Source organism: Callospermophilus lateralis, chromosome 10, assembly GCF_048772815.1.
Source record: "Callospermophilus lateralis isolate mCalLat2 chromosome 10, mCalLat2.hap1, whole genome shotgun sequence".
NCBI classification, from domain to species: Eukaryota; Metazoa; Chordata; class Mammalia; order Rodentia; family Sciuridae; genus Callospermophilus; species Callospermophilus lateralis.
The window spans coordinates 56,034,533-56,053,606 of NC_135314.1; the positions used below are offsets into that span (position 1 = coordinate 56,034,533).

Consider the following 19,074-nt stretch of genomic DNA (forward strand, 5'->3'; position numbering starts at 1 on the left):
GGTTCAAAGCCCAGAATCAGGAAAGAAAAAAGAAAAAAAAGAGTCAAGTCTGGGAAAGAAGCCTGGAGGTAGGCAGAGGAGAGCTGACTCTGTGTCATCAGGCGGCCTGCGTCTGCCTTCCTGCACCACCATCCTTCTCTGGAGGTTAAAGAGCACACGGCTAATGGAAACCCACAGCCCGCTCGCAGCTTCCTCAGGCACCTCTCCCCTCCTCACTGGCCACCTCTGTCTGGAGGGCAGGGGAGGTCTTCACAGGACACATGGCCTGCCCCTCAGTGGTGAAGAGAGTGCTCCACAAAGGAGGGCGGCAAGAACACACGCACAGGAGGCAGTGCCCTGGCAAGTCCTGCTCAATGCAATCCAGCTGGCTCAAGCAATAATAGGACCTTCTCCCCACGGGCAGCCCTCTCACTTCCATGTTATCAGACCTGGAGGGGGTGGCTCACGGAAGTAGAGTGTTGCCAGACCTCAGGAAAGGGCCAGAACTAGGAACTCAAGGCTGTCAGCATCCCAGACAGTTTCTCCCGTCTCCTGTCACTGGTCTCTATCTTCAGATTGTCCTCATCTACATGGCCTGTGGAAGAGGACCACCCTCCAGCTCCCTAGGGCCACCTCTCCACCTTCTAGGTTCTTTAGCAAAGACTGACTTGACCCTTGGGGATCACGCACCCAAATTGCTATGGGAGAACACATGATTGGTCTATTTATATCACATGCCTACCCTGCTGCATCAGCTGTGGCTGCTGTGGGGTGAGGATCACGTGGTACAGAAAAGACTTCTGAGGCCTACCCCTTTGGCCACAGACGGAGGGCAGATACTTTCCAAAGATGGGGAATTCTTGGAAGTTGGAAAGTCATCCTACACACACGCACACTCACACACACACACAATCTAGAACTCCGTCAGGCATAGTGGTGCATGTCTGTAATCTCAGCTACTCCAGAGGCTGAGGCAGGAGGATCACAAGTTCAAGGCCAGCTTTGGCAACTTAGTGAGACCCTGTCTTAAAAAGTAAGAAGGGCTAGGGATAGTAACTCAGTGGTAGAGGGTCCCCAGGTTCAGTCCCTGGTACCAAAACAACAATAAAAATAAAATCCAAGTATTTGGAGCTCTGCACAAAAGGTCAGGCCTGGTACCACTCAGGGAGGTGAGAATTGGCCACTCTTTTCTTAGGGTGTCCCCCAACCCTGGTTCTGCTGAAATCTGCCAAGCCGCCCGCCCTGGCTCACTGTGCTTTGGCCATCAGCATCCCACACTGCAGACCTTTCCTAGCTGTTCTGCTCCTCTGACCCTGCTTCCCACCCCTCTTAGGGCTCACTGCCTCTCTTGCATGAGGTCCTTGAAGTGATGGCAAAATAGGTCCAAGTGTGAGTCCCTTGAGGGACTCCCAGAGCCAGCTCCTGATGACGGGGACCCTGGCCTGAATGCAGGCTTTTCCTGTGGCCTGCAGCCTCTGGGTACTCTGGGGTGTGCTGTGTGCGTGTCCAGGGGCCTCTCTCTGTCTTTCTCCTCCCTCACCCAGAGGGAAGGTAACTGAGGAGAAGAGATCCCGGATCCAGGACCTGACCTTCTCCCTGCCTGCCCCCATCATGTCCCCTGCATCCCTTCTCTTCAGAAACAGCAGACAGACATGCTGTGCTGAGGCCCAGGTGGACACACTGATGTTAATTTAGCAATTATTGATTCAGGAAGGACTTGGAGGACATATTTACATAAACACCATAATGAGAATGGAACTTGTGCTGCAGGACTTAGGGGACTCAAGGAGGAGAAGGGGCCAAGGATGTTCTTTTAATTCAAGCCCCTGGGCTCAGGATCTGGTCTCAGAGTGCCAGCCCTGTGTCTCCTAGGCTCTGTGGTAGTCAGACCTGGGTGGGAGGAAGGGGAGCCTGGGAGGGGAGCCTGGGGGAGGGGAGGGCTGAGGATGATGAGGGAGGACAGGTATCTTGCCAACTTAGATGTCCTTGGGGGTTAATGGGAGAAAATCCCAAGCCAAGGTCTCAGAGGATGATATTTGAGTTCCTGATGATGTGCTGTATCAGAAGGCTCCCCGCGGGATGCAGATGGTGAGCTCACAAGGGTATGGAAGGTGGTAGGGGACTATATAGGATGCTCACTGTGCAGTACCTGGGGCTGGTAACCCCGGGGGGTGGTACCACCCCTGGTTCTGAAGGGAAGGGGAGGGAGAGTTTGGGAAACCTGGAAGCAGAGGAGCACACAGGAGCCCTGGCCTGAAGGGGATGTAGCCAACTCCCACTGCTTTCTCCTCCAGCTCCATTGGTCAAACCCAGATGGAGGAAAAGGAGGCCTGGATGCAGTCCATGCAGGGGTCTCTGGAAGGAGAGAGTAGACTTGGAGGTGCCAATGGAAGTATCCAGCACAGTGTCAAAGGACCCAAGGGAACCCTCCCGAGTCCCCCTCCTGCCTGCAGCAGGTCGGCTCACACTAGTTGATCGCTCACTCTCTGTCAGGAACTGTTCTAGGTCTTTTAATGGCAGTGACTCCTGTAATCCTCACAGCTGCTGGTGAAATGGTTATTGTCATTATCATTCCCGATTTGGGGAAATTATGGCAGAGAGAGGTTAAGTATTTTTCTCAGAGTCACACAGTTAGTAAGAAGAGCTGGGATTTGACCTCAGGTTGTTTGGCTCCAGAAGGTTGCTCTTACCCTTTGGTACCCTGTTCTCCACTTCCTGTGGCCCTGTTTGAGAGGTCAAGGACCAGTGTTGGGGAAGAGGTATGGTGGGCACCAAGGCTGAGACAGAAGAGCCAAACCCAATATGGCAAGAAGACTCTGCCTAGCACCAAGACAAACTCTGTGTGACAGTGTGAAAAAGTTTGGACTCAACTTGTCTGTGTGTCTACCGAGAGGAGTGGCCAGGCACTTCTGGGGAGTGCAGAGAATGTGTGTGTTTGTGCCTGAGGATGAGGGGATCAAAGAGGGGTTATGGGAACTAATTCCTTATGGGGTGCTAGACAGGGCAGGGTAGACCAGCAGTGTCTGTCATTATTTCCTTGAGGTCTTGCAGCAAGTCAAATGATGAATATCAACCCATTTCACACTCACGGGGAGCCTTAGGCAGGAGGAAAAGAATCTCACTGTTATTTTCCAGACCTGGAGGGAGGTAGAAGAAAAAGGAAGAGTTAGGAGCAAAGGTCCTGGAGTAGGAAGCAACCACAGGGGCTTCTGGTCCTTTGGATCTCACCTTTGGAACCCTCATCTGCCAACCCAGGCCTCTTCCCCCAGAGGAAGTTATTCTGATTCATTTCATGCCTTGTCAGAAGCCCCTGATCTAGTTCAACCCTTTATTTCATAGAAGAGAAAATCATTCTTTTCACAGCTGCATAGTACTCCATTAAAAGATGCACCATAGCTTAATTAAGCAGCCTGTTTTTAGATATTTGGGTGTTTTTTGTCTTTCTATCATTTCAAAGACTGCCACAGTGAATAATCTCATACATAAGTCACTTTGCACATGTGCAGGTGCCTCTGTAGTCTATTTTTGCTCCTAACTATCTGTGGTGACAGAGCAAGTTTGATTTTTCAATTTGCAATCTGTCGCAGATGGATACTTATGTAAAATTCAATAAAAGTAAATTACTAGAGAAGAGAATTGAAAAAACAACATGCAAAATGCAAGCCTGAATATTCTGTTCTCTCTCTCTCTCTCTCTCTCTCTCTCTCTCTCTCTCTCTCTCTCTCTCTCTGGCAGTGCCAGGGCTCATGCCAGAGCTTCATGCAGGCTATGCAAGCATTTTACCCCCAAGTTGTACCCTGAGCTCCAAATATTTTTAATACACATAAACATTACTTTAATTACTATAAAGGTTTTAAATACTGATCTTCACATTTCTTAATTTTTCATTGTTTTTAAGTTGTCAATGAATATTTATTTATATGTGGTGCTGAGAATTGAACACAGTGCCTTACACATGCCAGGCAGGTGCTCTACCACTGCACTATGACTGCAGCACCTGACTCTCACATTTCTGCATCTGTCTCACTGAGAGCCATTACACTGTGAAGCCATACTTGTCCACAGACCCCCCACTTTGAGGATGGCAAGCCTAGTCCTCCAAAATAGGTTACTGGGTCAGATGATAAATGCATGGGCAGTTTTGCCAGATACTCCCAGGCTACCTTCCACAAGGATATGCCATTTTGCATACACTAGCCCCTTTCCCCACAAATTCAGCAAAAAATGTGGTTGTCTAACTTGGATTTTTGTTATCTTGATAGTTGAGAAGCCTAAGTGTTAATTGGTATTGCTCTTCTTATGAGTGAAGTTAAGTGTCATTTGTATTTTAAGCCCTGTTTGTATTTATATTTTTTACCCACTTTCCTACTGAATTCTTGGTCTTTTTCTTTTTGGTTCTGAGGAGTTCTTTATATGTTAGGAATACTAGTCTCTGGTTTGTAATAAGAATTGCAATTTTTTTTTTCAATTTGTCATTTGCCTTTTGATTTTACTTAATGTTATTATTTCGGGAGAGGGGGACATGCACAGGTTTGTGCTTTTTCCCATTGTTTAAAGTTGGTGCATTATAATTATACACTATAGTAGGGCTCGTTGTTACATAATCATACATAAGTTTGTGCTTTTAATGTAGTCAGAGTTGTTAATGGATTCTGGATCTTGAGTCATGGTTTTTCATTCTAAAATACAAAGGATTCTGCCCAAATTTTCTTCTTTTATGGTTTTATCCTTAACATTTAAATCTTTTATCCAATTGCAATTTTTCCTAGTATAGGAAAATACCACACACCTAGGATAGGGTGTGAGGTCTTGGGTTTAAGTTTTATTTGTTTTGTTTTTACAAATGGCTACCTATTACCCCAGTTCTATTTATTAAAATCTCTTAAATACCACCTCTATCATTAAAACTAATTTTAAACCTTTTGGGATCATAATAGAAAAATCTCTGTAATTTGTCAATTTTGTCCAGAATACCATTACAAGGAAAATTAGCTTTCAAGACATGATCTATAACTTTCTACTACTAGTAAACTCTGAATAACATAAATACAATACCAATCTATCTTTAAAAACCCTGTGGGGGTCTTTAAAGGAAATTGAGAGAATTGGGCCTTGATGGAGGGAACACTTGGTGAGACTGAGTTTTGCATTGCAGGTCCTCTCCTCAGGCTGTCTCCAGGAGCTGGGACCGCAGAGGCGTCCACCATGGTGGCACCGAGACCCCTGGTCATCTTGCTGCTGCTGCCCAGCCTCACCCTGCTGGTATCCCACCTCTCCAGCTCCCAGGATGTCTCCAGTGAGTCCAGCGGTGAGCAGCAGCTGTGCGGCCTGAAGGAGCACCCGACCGTGGCCTTTGAAGGTGCGAGCATCCCACACGGTTGTCCCAAAGTCAGAAAGGAAGTCAGGCCTCAGCAGGGTCTTCCCAGCTGCTGGAAGCCCCTGGGATGTTCATTTCCTGTTAGGGTACTGAGACTCAGCATCTGAGAGATATTTTAAGAAGAACAGGTAACATTGGGCGGGAGGGGTCTAATTTTTGTCTCCAGGTAATTTATTCAGGCCCTTCATTCACCTCCTGGGGCCAGTGTAGTCTTTTGCTGGGATTCTTTAGTTAGAGAATGAAGTCATACGGGCCCCAGGTGAGAGTGGCAAGATTTGGTGGTGGTCTCAGTGCTGTTCTGGAAGCGTAGGCTCCGTTCCTTGGCTTCTGTAGGGGAGGATACAGAGGAGCCACTCACTAGGAAGTGCCTGGAGAGTTCTGGAAGGCTTCCTTCTTGCTCTAAGTCAGCTGCAGGGATGCCTGGCTTTGGAGTCCTGGGAACCCCCACGGAAAGGGGGCCCTGGTGACTAATAACTCCTCAGTGTGCCAAGGGAGAGCGTGGGAGTATTCTATTAAAGTGTTTCCCAAACTGGGATTTGTGAATCGCTGGACATATTCCAAAGGGTCCATAAGTTCTTCATGATTTCTAAAATTAGTATATACATTTGATGATAATCCAAAAAGCAAAACACAGACACCAGAGAGGCCTGGATGTTCTCCCATTAACCAGTTTGAGGGTCTCTAGTTGTGCTACGGTCACATTCAAACTTCAGGATCTACCATCTAGGTGGCCGTGGCTCACACTGGAATCTGCAGGCGTAGTGTCCAGGGTCCCCGGGTTCTTGAGTCTGATCAACCTTGGCTGACTCCTCATATTAACTCCACTGGGGAGAGCCAGCAGGGCAAGGAGATTGTCACCTCCTTTTACCAACAGGAAGACTGAGGCGTGAGGGCTGGAAGACTCAGAGCAGAACCTCAAAGTAGGTCTGTCTCCTGACTCCACCGCCTGTGATAGAGCAATCAATCAGGTGCTCTCCCCTCCCGTACCCTGGACAGGAGCACATACAACTCTGTCCTGTGGGATTCCACCTGGTCAGTAGGGCCCCACGAGATGGAAACCAGAGCAGAGAAAGCAATCAGTACTCTAAGACTCGAGTGGGATTTGAGGGATAGAAGGGGCCACAAGGATGGGAGTTGGGGGCTTCCTGGGTGGGGAGGCTGGGGGCACTTTGAAAGTATGGGTTCCACTTTCCTTCTCCAAGTGGGAGAGTTTCCAGCTGTCTTCTCTGCACTGTCTCAGCTTTGAAGCCTTAAGTGGATTATAGGCAATTAGCAATGTCCTAAGCCTGCAGAATGCACATACCCTCAGATATCTGATGGCCCCTGGAGTGCTGGTGGTTGTCACTAAAGTGAGGGGACAGAAGGAACAGAATTCCTAGGGCTGTTGAGGGACCCCTGTGACAGCTCCTAAAGGACCATTTCCTGGTCTGTGTCAGGACAAAATGTGTGTGTGGTGCAGGTAGGTGGGAGAGCCTGAGAGCCTGGGTTCCCTGGGACTATTTTGATCTTGAGCTGTGAACTAGACAAATCTGACTTCCCACTCCACCCTCCACTTCCCCATTCTGACAGCTTTGGGTTTTCCTATCCATTCACCAAATTATCATTTGTGGGGCGGGGGTGGGGTGCAGGGATCAAACGTAGGGTCTGGCACATGCTGGGCTCACCAAATTTTTGTGGGCTTGGGTGGTGCCCGGCACAGAGCCGGGCTGTGGGCTTAGAAAGGGAAGAGTATTTCCTTTGGGAACTCAGTTACCTCATGTCCTTCCTTAAAGGTGGCTGCCTTTGGTCCCCCAGGGCAGCTGGCCTGGAATCCAGACTGTTTCTCGGGTCCCCTTGCATCTCTAGCACGGCTGATCACACAGTAGGGACTTGGTTCACACAGGGTGAGCGACGTAGCCCTGCTGGTTCTGGACAGTTGCACTGACCCAGCCCAGCACTGACCCCCCACTTCCATTTCTCTTCATTCCTGTATGAGTGGCAGGTCTCCCACCTTGCAGCTGTGAGTTTCCCTGTCCCCTGACACCCGACAGATCTGTGAATAACCCTGAGTACCCCAGAGGAGCTGCCAGTTCCAGAGTCTGACTGGCGGGTTTTCTGTTTTGTAAGGTTAAACGCTCTCCCGTGGGTTTCTGTTAAGGGGGCCCACCTGTGTTTCTCCGTGGCCTGCGTATTGTTCCGCTTGCCACCACCTGTCCTTTCTAGGAGGCCGGGAGAAGCCAGTCTGGAGTTAACACTGGCAGTGGTTAATCCACAAAGTGGGTAATTGAATTGACTATAATTAAAATCACAGGCGCGTCATGGAGAATGTCATTTTTCTCTTAAAGTCGCCGTCCAGAGCCTTTGCTGCACACGGAGCTCAGGACGTGCTTGGTGTTTTAAAGACAGCCTTCCCTCTGGTCCCTTTGCCTGTTTAATAAGAGGAGGCTGGCTCCCTTCCCAAGGCTCCCCCGGGACCGCGGCGCTGCGCCCGGCCACTCTCTCCCCCCTCACCCCTTTCCATTTGCCATGTGCCTTCCTGAGGGGCTTCAGGGGAGAGACAGACACTAGAAGAGGCCCCCAACCCCACTGTCCCCATTGTCTACTGCTGTGGCTCTGTTTCCTTTCCTTCCCTCCTTCCTGAGGGGGAAAAACCTGAATGAAGACTGAGCTAAGTCCCCAGATGAAGTACTTGGTGTGGACTGGCCATGCCACCTCCTCCCCCACCCAGCTGCCCACATCTGGAATGCTCCTGTCAGCAGGAGAGAATTAAAGTATAACCTATTTGCCACTGATAGGGAGCACCTGGTCTGATGGGGACAGGCAAACCTCCTTCCACACACACACACACACACACACGCACAACATGGGCATATTCACTGTGACAGTAATATACAGTGTGAGTGGAACATAAAAGGTAGGAGAGAATGTGGAACAAAATACAAACAGAGTGGAGAGGTCATAACCCAGGAGGTCTTCCTGGAGAGGGAGGGCCCTTGGTTTAGTCTCTAAGGTAATACAGCATCCTACAGGATTTCAAGAGTGGCCCTGAGATCAGCTAAAGTCCCACCCACTGGACTTAAGATCGACTCCTTTTGCCTATTACCCAAATGCCATTGAGGCTATATGATAGTTCTGTCAACCCATAGTCACCTGCTGGGAGCAGGGGCAGGCCTGAGGAATTTGCTTCTTTTTGCTGCAGAATTTCTTCTTTTTTAAATCGTGCGTATCACAGTTTTCTGAAAAACATCCAACTCGCAAAACCTCCAGTTCTCCAGGGAGCGATTAAGTGTTTGCCTGTCGTGCAGAAATGAAGGGCTGCTTTTACTCTGTAGTGGAGGGATAATGAGCAATGATTTATTTCCCTTGGATTACTACACACACATACACACACACACACACACACACACACACACACACACACACGCCCTCCTCTGGGCCTTAGGAGAGCCAGTAGCTGGTGTGCTGTGTGAGAGCGCAGTGCCTCCCATTCCCCTTCACCTCCACCCCCCACAGACATCTCTGCTCTCCCCTCACAGGTGCCAGTTCCCTCCCAGCTATGGGGCATGGGCTGAGCAAGAGTATTAAGCTGTCGTGGGCCAAGCTGGGAGCAGTGGGTCTCCTGAAGGAGGAAAAGTCAGCTGGCAGAGCTTAGGTGTGCCCTCCCAGAGACCACTCTGCCCATTCAATTCATTTGAAAAGTTAAGGCTTTGGCTTTGGCTAGGAAGAACCTCCTTTAAAAACAGGGGTGGACACTGACAGCCCACCCTCCATTCCTCCCATCTCTGCAGAATCTTGTCTGAAACCCTGTCTCTCCACGTAGAAGTTGAGGGGTATAAATACATTCATTCAAACAGCAGGAGGTGCAGGGCTGAGCCTGGACATCCAAGAAGTAAGATCTGTCCAGGCTCCCGGGAGAAACCCCGAGGGTAGATGCACAGAGTGATGGGGTTAGGATGGCACTAAGGCAGAAGTAGCCCCTGGAGTCCAGGAGGGCTTCTTGGAGGAGGTGGGGTGGGGCTTGATAGGAACAAGTCCATCAAGGGAGAAGAGAGGTGCAAAGTTTTGCAGGCTCTTATGGGATAGATTTGGGGGTGTGTGAAGTGTTTAGTGTGACCAGGGTAAAGAATTTGAGGGAAAGATGAAATATCTTTTTTTTTTTTAAATTGATTCCTAAATAATGGATCACTAGGCATTTAACTTGGGAGGACAGTGGATTCCCAGAGGAGTCAAGACTTCTCCTAAGGAGCTGGGGTGGGATCCAAGGTTCAGAGTGACATAGCATACTCGCAGGATTGTTCCAGTGACCTGTGAGAAATAGACTAAAGGGGGCAAGAGTGGAAGCCAGGCTGGTCAGGAGGCTGCTGGCACCAGTCCAGGCAAGAGATGATGACGGCTTGTGTGCGGGAGTCGGGTCCAGAGAGAAAGAAGTAGATGGAGTTAGGGGACAATCTGGAGTTAGAACAGACAGGGCACACCCGTGTGTACCGGTGTGGCTGCTGAAGATAGGGGGGGTCGAGGGCAGTTACAGGTGTCCCCTTGTGCATTTGTGGGGAGGGTGGAGACTTCCTCTGAACCAAGGGTCCCAGGACTGCCTGCCCTCTGAGGTGGGCAGGTGGAACCCAGGCATCCTGGGGCCTCTACCCCACTTCACCCTGACTTTCACCTTTGCATCTCTGATCTGAGGCTGGCGCAGCGGGGGGCCCTGGTCCAACAGTAACGGAAGGGTGACCTCTCCCTCCACCAGATCTGAAGCCGTGGGTCTCTAACTTCACCTTCCCTGGAGCCCGAGATTTCTCCCAGCTCGCTCTGGATCCCTCCAGGAACCAGCTCATCGTGGGAGCCAGGTAATGAGGTGCAGGAGAGTTGGGGCCAGGTGTGGGATGCTCAGAATTGGATATAGAGAAGATTATTGGGGATGACCCACATTCTGGGTTCTAGTCCTCTCTGTTAGACTCTTTCTGTGCCTGAATGTCTGTCCCCCAAGGAAGGAAGCAGGTGGGGGTCAGCGGGTGGGGGGGCAGGGTCAGGGCCTGACCCTATCTGGCATCCTGATCTCAGCCAGCCACATTCTTTAGTGATTGGCAGAAGTGAGAGCAAGGATGCCTGCTGGCCACCTCCTGCCCTTGTCCCTGTGGTGATGCCAAGACCTGCCTAGTTAGCCAACTCCTGGGAGCTCTGCACAGAGAAGGTGCCCAGGAGCCCCCTGCTGGTCGGCTGGTCACCTGCGCCTGGGGTGCCCGTCAAAAGCCTTGTGCTGCTTTTATGAATGGCCTCACTTCCTTGGGGTCTGTCCCTGGTAACCTCATTGTTCAGATAAAACTCTCTAGGGAGGCCCCATGAGCTCTTCTGGGTGGAGTGGGAGGGGCTAATTCCTCAGAATCCTAGATCAGCATCCTATTAGGGAGGGAGCTTAGAGATGGCCTATCCGGTGGGTCTCAAAGTGGGTCCCTGAGTCAGCAGCTTCTGCGGCTGTAGAATCTGGTTGAAAATGCAAACTCTTGGGCTTCTGGAATCAGAAACTTGGGGGCAGGGCCCCAACCTGTATTTTAATGAGCCTTCCAGGTGACTGGTGCAGGCTCAAGTTTGAGATTGGCTGGTGTGTTTGGATTGGTTTCATCTTAAACATGAAGAAGCAGAGGCCCTGAGAGGGAAAGGGGACCTTCCTCATCTGGCACAATGACAAAGGACCCAGGGACCAGAACCCAGGTCTCCTAACCCCAGGGCTAGTTTTGACCTGTGGGTGAGTCTGTGTTACGCACTCTGTATGCGCTGGTCGTTAGTTTTCCCTCTCTACCCTGAGGTTCTGATTCAGTGGGTCTGGGGGTGGGGAGGCATTGCCCCTGGGTTGGGCCTTTCCAGGCTGCTCTGTGAAGCTGGCCTTCCTTGCCTTTTGGCCTTCTGTGCCTCTGACTCCCATTTGCTATGTGAAAAGGAGGCCAAGTCTTGAACAGAGCTGAACTGGGAACAGATGAGCTGGAGTTTTGTTCCGGGTGAACTTGACCTTTGAGTCTCAGTTTCCTCATCTGTAAATCCTGGATTTAGTCTCTATGCTGTCAGCCTTATAGGGCTGCTGTGAAGCTGGGGCTGAAAGCATTTTCTTTTCATTTTTTAAAAATATGAATTAACTGTTTATTTTGCACCAGCCTTATGTGGTATGAAGTAACATTCAGAAGTTACAAAAGAGCGCCCAGGGAAAAGCAGGGCCATGTCCTCACACCAGACCCTTCCTGGGGTGCCTTGCATCCTCCTGAGGGTCATCTGTATGCATGCAGGTATAAAGGAGACTAAACTTTATCTTATGGTGAAAAAAGGAATTGTTTCACTTCCTACTTTGAGAGGATCGTAGATTCACGCTCAGTTGTAAGAAACAATGGAGAGATTCTATATACCATCACCCAGTCTCCTCCAGTAGTCACATCTTGCTTAACTGTAGGGCAACATTGTAACCTGGAAACTGACATTCATGCTATCCTTCCATCCACTCTGATTCCACCAGTTTATATACATGAACTTTCTAAACCCAAAGGGTAGCATCTGAAGACTCCTTGCTCTGAACCTTGTGAAAGCATTTTGGGAAAATAATGAATTTTTAAAAGTGTTTTGGAAATTACCATGTGCCAGGCATTATTTTATGTAGCATCTATGTAATAAATCATACATGCAGTAAATCATATGTGTGATAAATCACACAGGCAGTAAATTATTTTCTCTACACTGTAACCCCAGGAGATGAGTTCTTATGATCACTTCCGTTTTATGAACCAGGGAACTGAAGTGCTCCTCCTGATCCACTCTGGGGCCTCCGCATGTAAATAGTGGTCATGTTTTCTGGGTCCAGAGGCTTCCCTTGCACTGCTGAAGGCACGCTTGAGTCCCTGAGCCAGGCTCTGCTCTCAGATGGACAGGGAAAGCCCATCCTGGGCTGGTCCCTTATGCCTCTAGATCTGAGGCTGTGGGTGCTTGTCTGCTTTTTCTCCTCCTTCTTTTTCTAGGGCACTTTCCTTCTTCCTTCTCTGCCAGCCATGTTTTCTCTGTCTTCCTGACCCCCTTGGACCTGAAATTCAGGCTAGGGATATTTTTTTCTCCATTTGTAACCCCGCCTTGTTCCCTATGGGATTGAGGGCGGGTCTGACTGCAGAGATTTCTCTGTTCTCATCCTCCTGATCCCAGAAGAGCCCTTGGAGATGCTGTGATGAATGATTTTTGATGGGATAAAAATGAGTCGAGTGCTGCGCTGTTTCCCCTAATTTGTTAAAGCTGTGAGCAGTTGCCTGCGTCACCTGAGCACACAGCTGGGCCAGAGCCTAAGCTGGAGCCCATCTGTCCCCAGGCCAGGAGCGTGGGCCTGGGAAGCGCTGCCAAGACCCTGTGTGGGGCCTTGGGAGGGACAGCAGAGGCCTGGAGCCAAGGTCTCGAGGGAGCCCCGCCCAGCCCCGGGATAGCAGAGGAGCTGAGTGGGCCCTGGGCCTGCAGCCAGAGCCAGGAAAGGAGTCTCCGGGCCTGAGGTGTCCCCTTCCAGCCCTGGCCTCCTCCAGCAGGGCCCCTCCTTCCCTTTCTGGCCCACTCCACAACTTTCCCCTCATTTCTCTTCTCAGCAAAGCTGAGGTAAGCCAGAGTCTTCTGAAGTGATTATTCCTAGAAATTTCAGGAACCCAAAGAGGAATGGCCAAAAGGAGAAAGAAGAAGGAAAAAAAAAAAAAAAAAAGGAGATCCTTTGGGAAAACCAAGATTTTACATCTGCCTGTCATTAATAACGCCTTTAATGTGTCTCCGTGGGCCTGTGGAATAAACACTACAGGCATTAACTAGTTCTCCATCGAAGAGATGCCGGCACCGAGGCCCACAGAAGGTCCCCCAGCAAGTGGCTCACCTGGGATTCTGTCTGTCTCTGCCACAGGGTCTGTCCCATGAACTTGAAGTCTCTTTCCTGTGGCACTCTGACTCAGGCGTTCCGAATCCCTGTGTGGCAGTCTTCTGACTCCAGAGCAGCACCGATGGTGTCTGATATTATTATTATTAGCAGCGACATTATTATTTTTTAAGGCTTTCAAGGAGCTGGCCACTGGATGAAAACAGTGTTTGGGGAAGATTATTGTAACCCTGAGGCAGTGACACACACCTGTAATCCCACTTACTCTGGAGGCTGAGATGGGGGAATCACAAGTTCAAGGCCAGCCTAAGCAACTTCACAAAACCTGCCTCAGCATAAGAAATATAAATAGCTGGGAATGTAGCTCATTGGGTTTATTGAGCATTCCTGGGTTCAATCCCCACTACCACACACTCAAAAATAATCGGAACACCATGCCCTCGAGGTGGGGAAAACAGTAATATAATAATAAAGGAGACAGAGTTTTCTGGGGAGGTGGCCATGGAAAGGTCAGACCTGGGCAGAAGGCAGGTCCAGTCACTGACAACTGGAAATGAGGGCAAGTGGTGTGGGCGGTGAGAAGGGAGGAGAAAGCCGGCCTGCCTGAGTCCTGCAAGAGCTCTGTGAGATTAAAATTGAACAGAAACAGGGTCCGTGATTGGGAAAAGTAGGAGTCAGGAGACAAGTTATGACAATTTAGTTTACAGATCTTTACTGGCTTTATTTTTGATTCTAGAATGCAGCAACACTTCATTCCATAAAATAGAATAAGGGTTCCAATGGGCTGAACCAAAGAGATTGGTTTTACATAGAAGGGCTGAAAAAAGCAGAAATAAAGTACAAAAAGCACTTTGGTTGTTTCAGAGTTACTTTCCTCATGAGGTGAGGACAGGGAGATAGAACAGTAGAAATAAATTGATTGGTGAACATCAGGTTACTTCAAGTTACCGTGTGTGTGTGTGTGTGTGTGTGTGTGTGTGTGTGTGTGTGTAAGGCGGAGGCAACTCCACTATCATGGCAAGTTGAAACTGGCCTTCTTGAGAAATGTGCCTGTTCTCTTTCTCCTGATTTCTCTGAAGGTCAGTTTCAGTTTGGTGATGGGGAACTTTAGCATGAGTGACTCAATTTTTGTTTTTAGACCCAGTGTGAGGTTTTAGTCCAATATAATGGTCTCCTCTAATTTTTATTTATTGGCATCAAGAGTTTCCTTTGGGGAGCAACCAACAGCAGATATAACATAGTGCCTAGAGGTGGACAAGACTGAGTTTTAATCTCAACTCCGTGATAGACCATCTCAGTGACTTGGGCCATTGACCCAATCTGTTTCCTGACAGCAAAAATCGAGTTTCCTGTATCTATCACCAAGGTTGTGGGAAAGTTAAATGACCTAATGGAGGTAAAGCCCTTCCTGTGTGTGGGCCCACCCGAGGCTCTCCGTAGCCAGTCCCCAGTCCTGGCATCCCATGAGGCCTGGGTCAGGAGGCTGCTTCCTGGGGTCCTGCCTGCAGAACCAGCTTGGCTTACAATTTCTGTTTCTGTTTTCACAGGAACTACCTCTTCAGACTCAGCCTTGCCAATGTCTCCCTCCTTCAGGTACATTTGCTTTTCTTCCCTTCCCTTCCTGTCATTTCCCCAACTGGAAGCTGGGGGAGGGGCAAGGCAAGTGGTGAGGTTCAAAATTCAGTCCCTAGGATTGGTGACAGAAGCTACTTGCTCTTTTCCCTGGCTACAGACTAGACCCTGCTACCATGGTAACTGCCAGGATGATAGCTGGAAGCAGGGTGCAGCTCACATACACATGGAGGCACACACAGGGCTCCTGCATTGTGCAGAGAGGCTGCTGATGGGCAAGGGGAGGAAAAGAACATTGGTTGGGCTGGCCAGCTGTCCCTATTTGCCTGGGACCAAGGGGTTCTCCAAGATGCAGAATTTACAGTGGCTAAAACTGGGACTGAACCAGGCAAACAGAGACAGTTGCTCATTCTAAGTCCAGAGCCTAAATCCACAGAAAAGTCTCAGAGTTCGGGTCTCAAGGGAAAGGGTGTCCCTATTTCCTTTCTGAGCTTGGCCTGAGCAATCCCGTTCTAACTCAGCATTTTCATTGAGCTGTGATTGATTTATTATCTGCTGCCAAGAATGACTCCCCAAGCATAATTCCCTAAGTGCTCTGAGAGGCTTTTTAATGGGACTCCTTGATCCAGAACATTTATTCCAGATTGAGAAACAGATGCCAAACCATCTCTGCAGAAGCTGAGCATTCCAGAGAAAGAATGGCCACCTCTTCCTCAATGAAAGAAGCGCCTTGCTTTTCATGTCTAGGAGGCTTCTTTCTCTCCCAGTAACTAAGCATACTTTGAGCACTTACTGTATATTAGAACTGAGCTGGGGGCTTCTTATGGTTTGGAGATGTCTGCCAAAAGCTCCTGGTAATGCAGGAAAATTTGGAGGTGGATTGTTAGATTATGAAAGCTGTTACCTAATTGGCCCATCTTCCTTTGGGTGGACTAACTGGGTAATAACTGTAGACAAGCAGGGCATGGCCGGAGGAGGTGGGTCACTGAGGGTGTGCCCTGCAAGAGTGCATCTTCCCTTCTGTCTCTACTCCCTTGCTGCTATGACAGGAGCAGTTTCCTTCTCACCATGCCATTCCCCCATGATGGCCTTTCTCACCTGGGGCCCAGAGCAATGGAGTGGGCCATCTATGGACTAATACCTCGGAAACCATGAGCCCCAAATAAACATTCCCTCCTCTAAGTTGTCCTTGCTTAGTATTTTGGTCACAATCACACAAAAGCTGCTTAAAATGGGACTAAAGGGATATAAGAAAGGGGAGCCCTTGACCTCCAGGGAAAGATAATGAGTGATGCCTACAACCAAACTGGAACTTAGGAGTTCATCAAGTGCTGAACTACGTGCTATAGACTTTCACTGGAGCAGATGGCTAGGGAAGGGAGGCCTCCTTATTGAGCTGGTATGACATTCTGGTCTTTCTTTGAACTTGGTTTCACACCCCGAGGGGCCATTGTAGCTCTTGGCTGGTCACCACAGGGGAGGTATCAGAGTAGAAAAGTTGTGCCCATTTGAGGGGAGGGATCAGGATGAATATGGCAAGCTAAAAGGAAATTGCATTCATCCACTTATCTGTCCACTTGTTCTTCTATCCATATCTTTACCAGCCAACCTGTTCATCCATCCATCCAACTGCCCTCCCAATAATAGTAAGTGAATATCTACTAAAGGCCAGGTCTAGTCCTACACATTGTATTAGGCATTTAAGTTCCAAAGGTGAAACACATCAGAAATCACATATGATTCCCTTTCCTGGAGGGGAACTATACAGCGTGTTCCTGGGGCCCAGACTGGAGCAGGGCAGGGGAAAGCCTAGAGGTAGCATTCTGTGGCCCACCAGCGTGATCACAAGCAACTAGTCCAAGTCTAGTTCCCAAGTGGTATCCACAGAAAACAAAACCAAGATGCCAAATTTAGCAGGTCAGGCTGGGGAAAGGCCAGTGCAGAGGAGATTCAAAGTGGGCAGAAGCAAGTGGACCCAATGGTAACTGCCCTTGTTCCAGGCAATTGCTCTTTATTTGGTCCTCGTGGTCTGCAAATGAAGGTTCTTCGGGCAGTGCCGAGGGGTTGAAGGGAAAAAGAGAGACAGATGTACAAAAATAATGGCAGTGCTGTGGGACGCATGCATGGAGGGGTGGCCTCTAGGTATGAGGAACCCTCTGGGGCCAGCAGGTTTGCACAGACTTCCCACAGGAGCTGCCTTTGAGGTGGAACTCAAAGGATGTGTTTGGCAGGCAGTTAAGGGAAGAACAGAGGTGTGTGACAGCATGTAGCACTGAGGGGCAGGATCAGAGGGTGTGAGGGGGGTAAGGGTGGGAAACGAGGCCCTGGGAGAAAGAGGTCATCTTGCAGGGGGTCTTCACTGCTGAGCTTAGGGGTCCATATTTTATTTTGAAAGCAATGAGGATCTATTAATGAATTTTAAGCAGAGAAATGGCATGAATAGACTTATGTTTCGATCACCAGATCCAAAGCAGAGACTGGATTAGTGACGAGCCAGTCAGGAGACAATTGAAATGTCCGGTAAGTGATGAGGCATTTGCAGGAAAGCAGCAGCCATTGGAATGGGGAGAAGACAGGAAAGGATCCTAATGTGTCAGAGTCACACAGGGTCACAGCATCACATTTCAGCATCATCGGGCACACTGTCTTCTGTGTGAAGGTGACCGCTGGCATGGGGCATTTGCAGCCTTGGAAGAATTGGTGATGCTTGGACCACACAGGTGGCATCTAGGTTTCTGGCTTGCACAGCTGGGTACCATGAATTGATATGGAAGTAGGGCTGGCCTGAGTCTAGTCGCTGGTTCTCCCTTGCTCAGGGGTACGTAACTTGGGCACTGGGATTGTTTAAATCTCTCAAGTGATTCCAATATGCAGCTAAATTTAGGAGCCACTGCTGTAGGAAGTTCAGGAGGCCTTGTCTGTAGATGCTGCCCAGCTGGTTTGGCACAAGTCTTCTTGACAGCTGGTCTGCAGGTCATAGGTCATGTCCCTAATCAGATGTTAGGACTCTCTGCTTAATGACTGAGGCCTGGATTGGCTCATCCTGCTCAGTATTGATCTGATTTCGGCCATGGGCAGGGATCTTTGGCAACCCCATAGCTCCTGCCTGAGGCAGGGATTCGGCTTCAGAGGGTTCCCTGAAGAGCCCTGCAAACTAGTCCCAAGATTACCAGGATCTGGTTTCTCAGGGGTCTAACCTCAGAAGTTCAGACTGGATTCTCCTGACAGGAGGAAGGAAATAAATACATTTTATATTCACATTCCCACAGTAGGAGGTACTGGCCAAAAAGGGAGAGAACACACCGGAGGCTTTGGAAAACCATTCAGCCTCTTCTCTCTCAGGCTAGTGGCAGACCCTGGTCTCTGGTCCTCAGTGTGGTGCCTCAGGTCTGCTGTCTGGCCCTGGCATTTGACTCTAAATGCCACACTTCAGCAAGTACCCCAGCATGGCCCTCTCTGGGGGCTTCATTGTCCTCAGTGTCTATTACAAATGGCTCACCAGCGACCGAGAACTGTAAAGAGCTCCACGATACTGCCGACAGGGGAAGACACACACATAAGTTAGAAGGCTTCATTACAGAGCCAAGTGAGTCTCCCACTTGGCCCCAGGGTATGATTTAAGCAAACTTAAACCTCAATGTTTTATTGATGGTTTAAATAATTAACACTCCTTAAAGAAAAATCTAAATGCAAACAGCTTATGCAAACCAGTGTCCATTAAAGGGACTTCTAAGTACCTAACTCTCGTTAAACAATTAATGTAAACTACTATTCCTTAAGGAAAATTGAAATACCCAGCTCCTTCCCAACTCCCACGCACCAAAGGGAGGGGAGGCATGGAGGGAAGGTGCAGCTAGGAACAGATGGAGCCACTGTGTCTGGGGCAGTGGGAGGAGTATCGAGGGGTGAGCAGGGAAAAGCAAATCAACTCAACTGTGATGGCCATCATCTCTGGCCCCCAGGTGTCCAGGATGGTCCAAGGAGACTATTAGCTACTCTCCAGCAGGAAAACCACCCAGCCCTTCTGACTAGAGATCACCACTCTGGAATTTCTGGGAACAGTCCTAGTTTAGTACTCTGCACAGCTGATTGAAAGTATGTCTCTCTCCACTCCCTCAAAGAAAGACACTAACGGCACCGTGAGAAGTTTTAATATGTACGGGTCCATGATGACAGAGAATGACAGAGGAGATGTCAGTGGAGAAGAGATTAAATGCATTCTGTGAGTTGGAAAGTCGATGGAGGGATCATCGTGACTTAGCAGAGCAGAATAGCTTAAAGAGCAAGCTGAGTCCCC

At 49.2% G+C, this 19,074-nt stretch overlaps 1 protein-coding gene across 5 annotated transcripts in view; it reads left to right on the forward strand.

Moving 5' to 3' along the window:
• Positions 1 to 5,184: 5,184 nt before the first annotated feature.
• Positions 5,185 to 19,074, forward strand: part of Sema5b (semaphorin 5B) — a 37,413-nt gene continuing 23,523 nt past the window's right edge. For all 5 annotated transcript variants that reach the window (XM_076867854.2, XM_076867855.2, XM_076867857.2 and 2 more), the window contains exons 1-3: positions 5,185 to 5,338; positions 10,080 to 10,179; positions 14,753 to 14,798. In XM_076867854.2, the coding sequence (XP_076723969.2) occupies positions 5,185 to 5,338; positions 10,080 to 10,179; positions 14,753 to 14,798 (300 nt within the window). The remainder of the gene's footprint in view (positions 5,339 to 10,079; positions 10,180 to 14,752; positions 14,799 to 19,074) is intronic.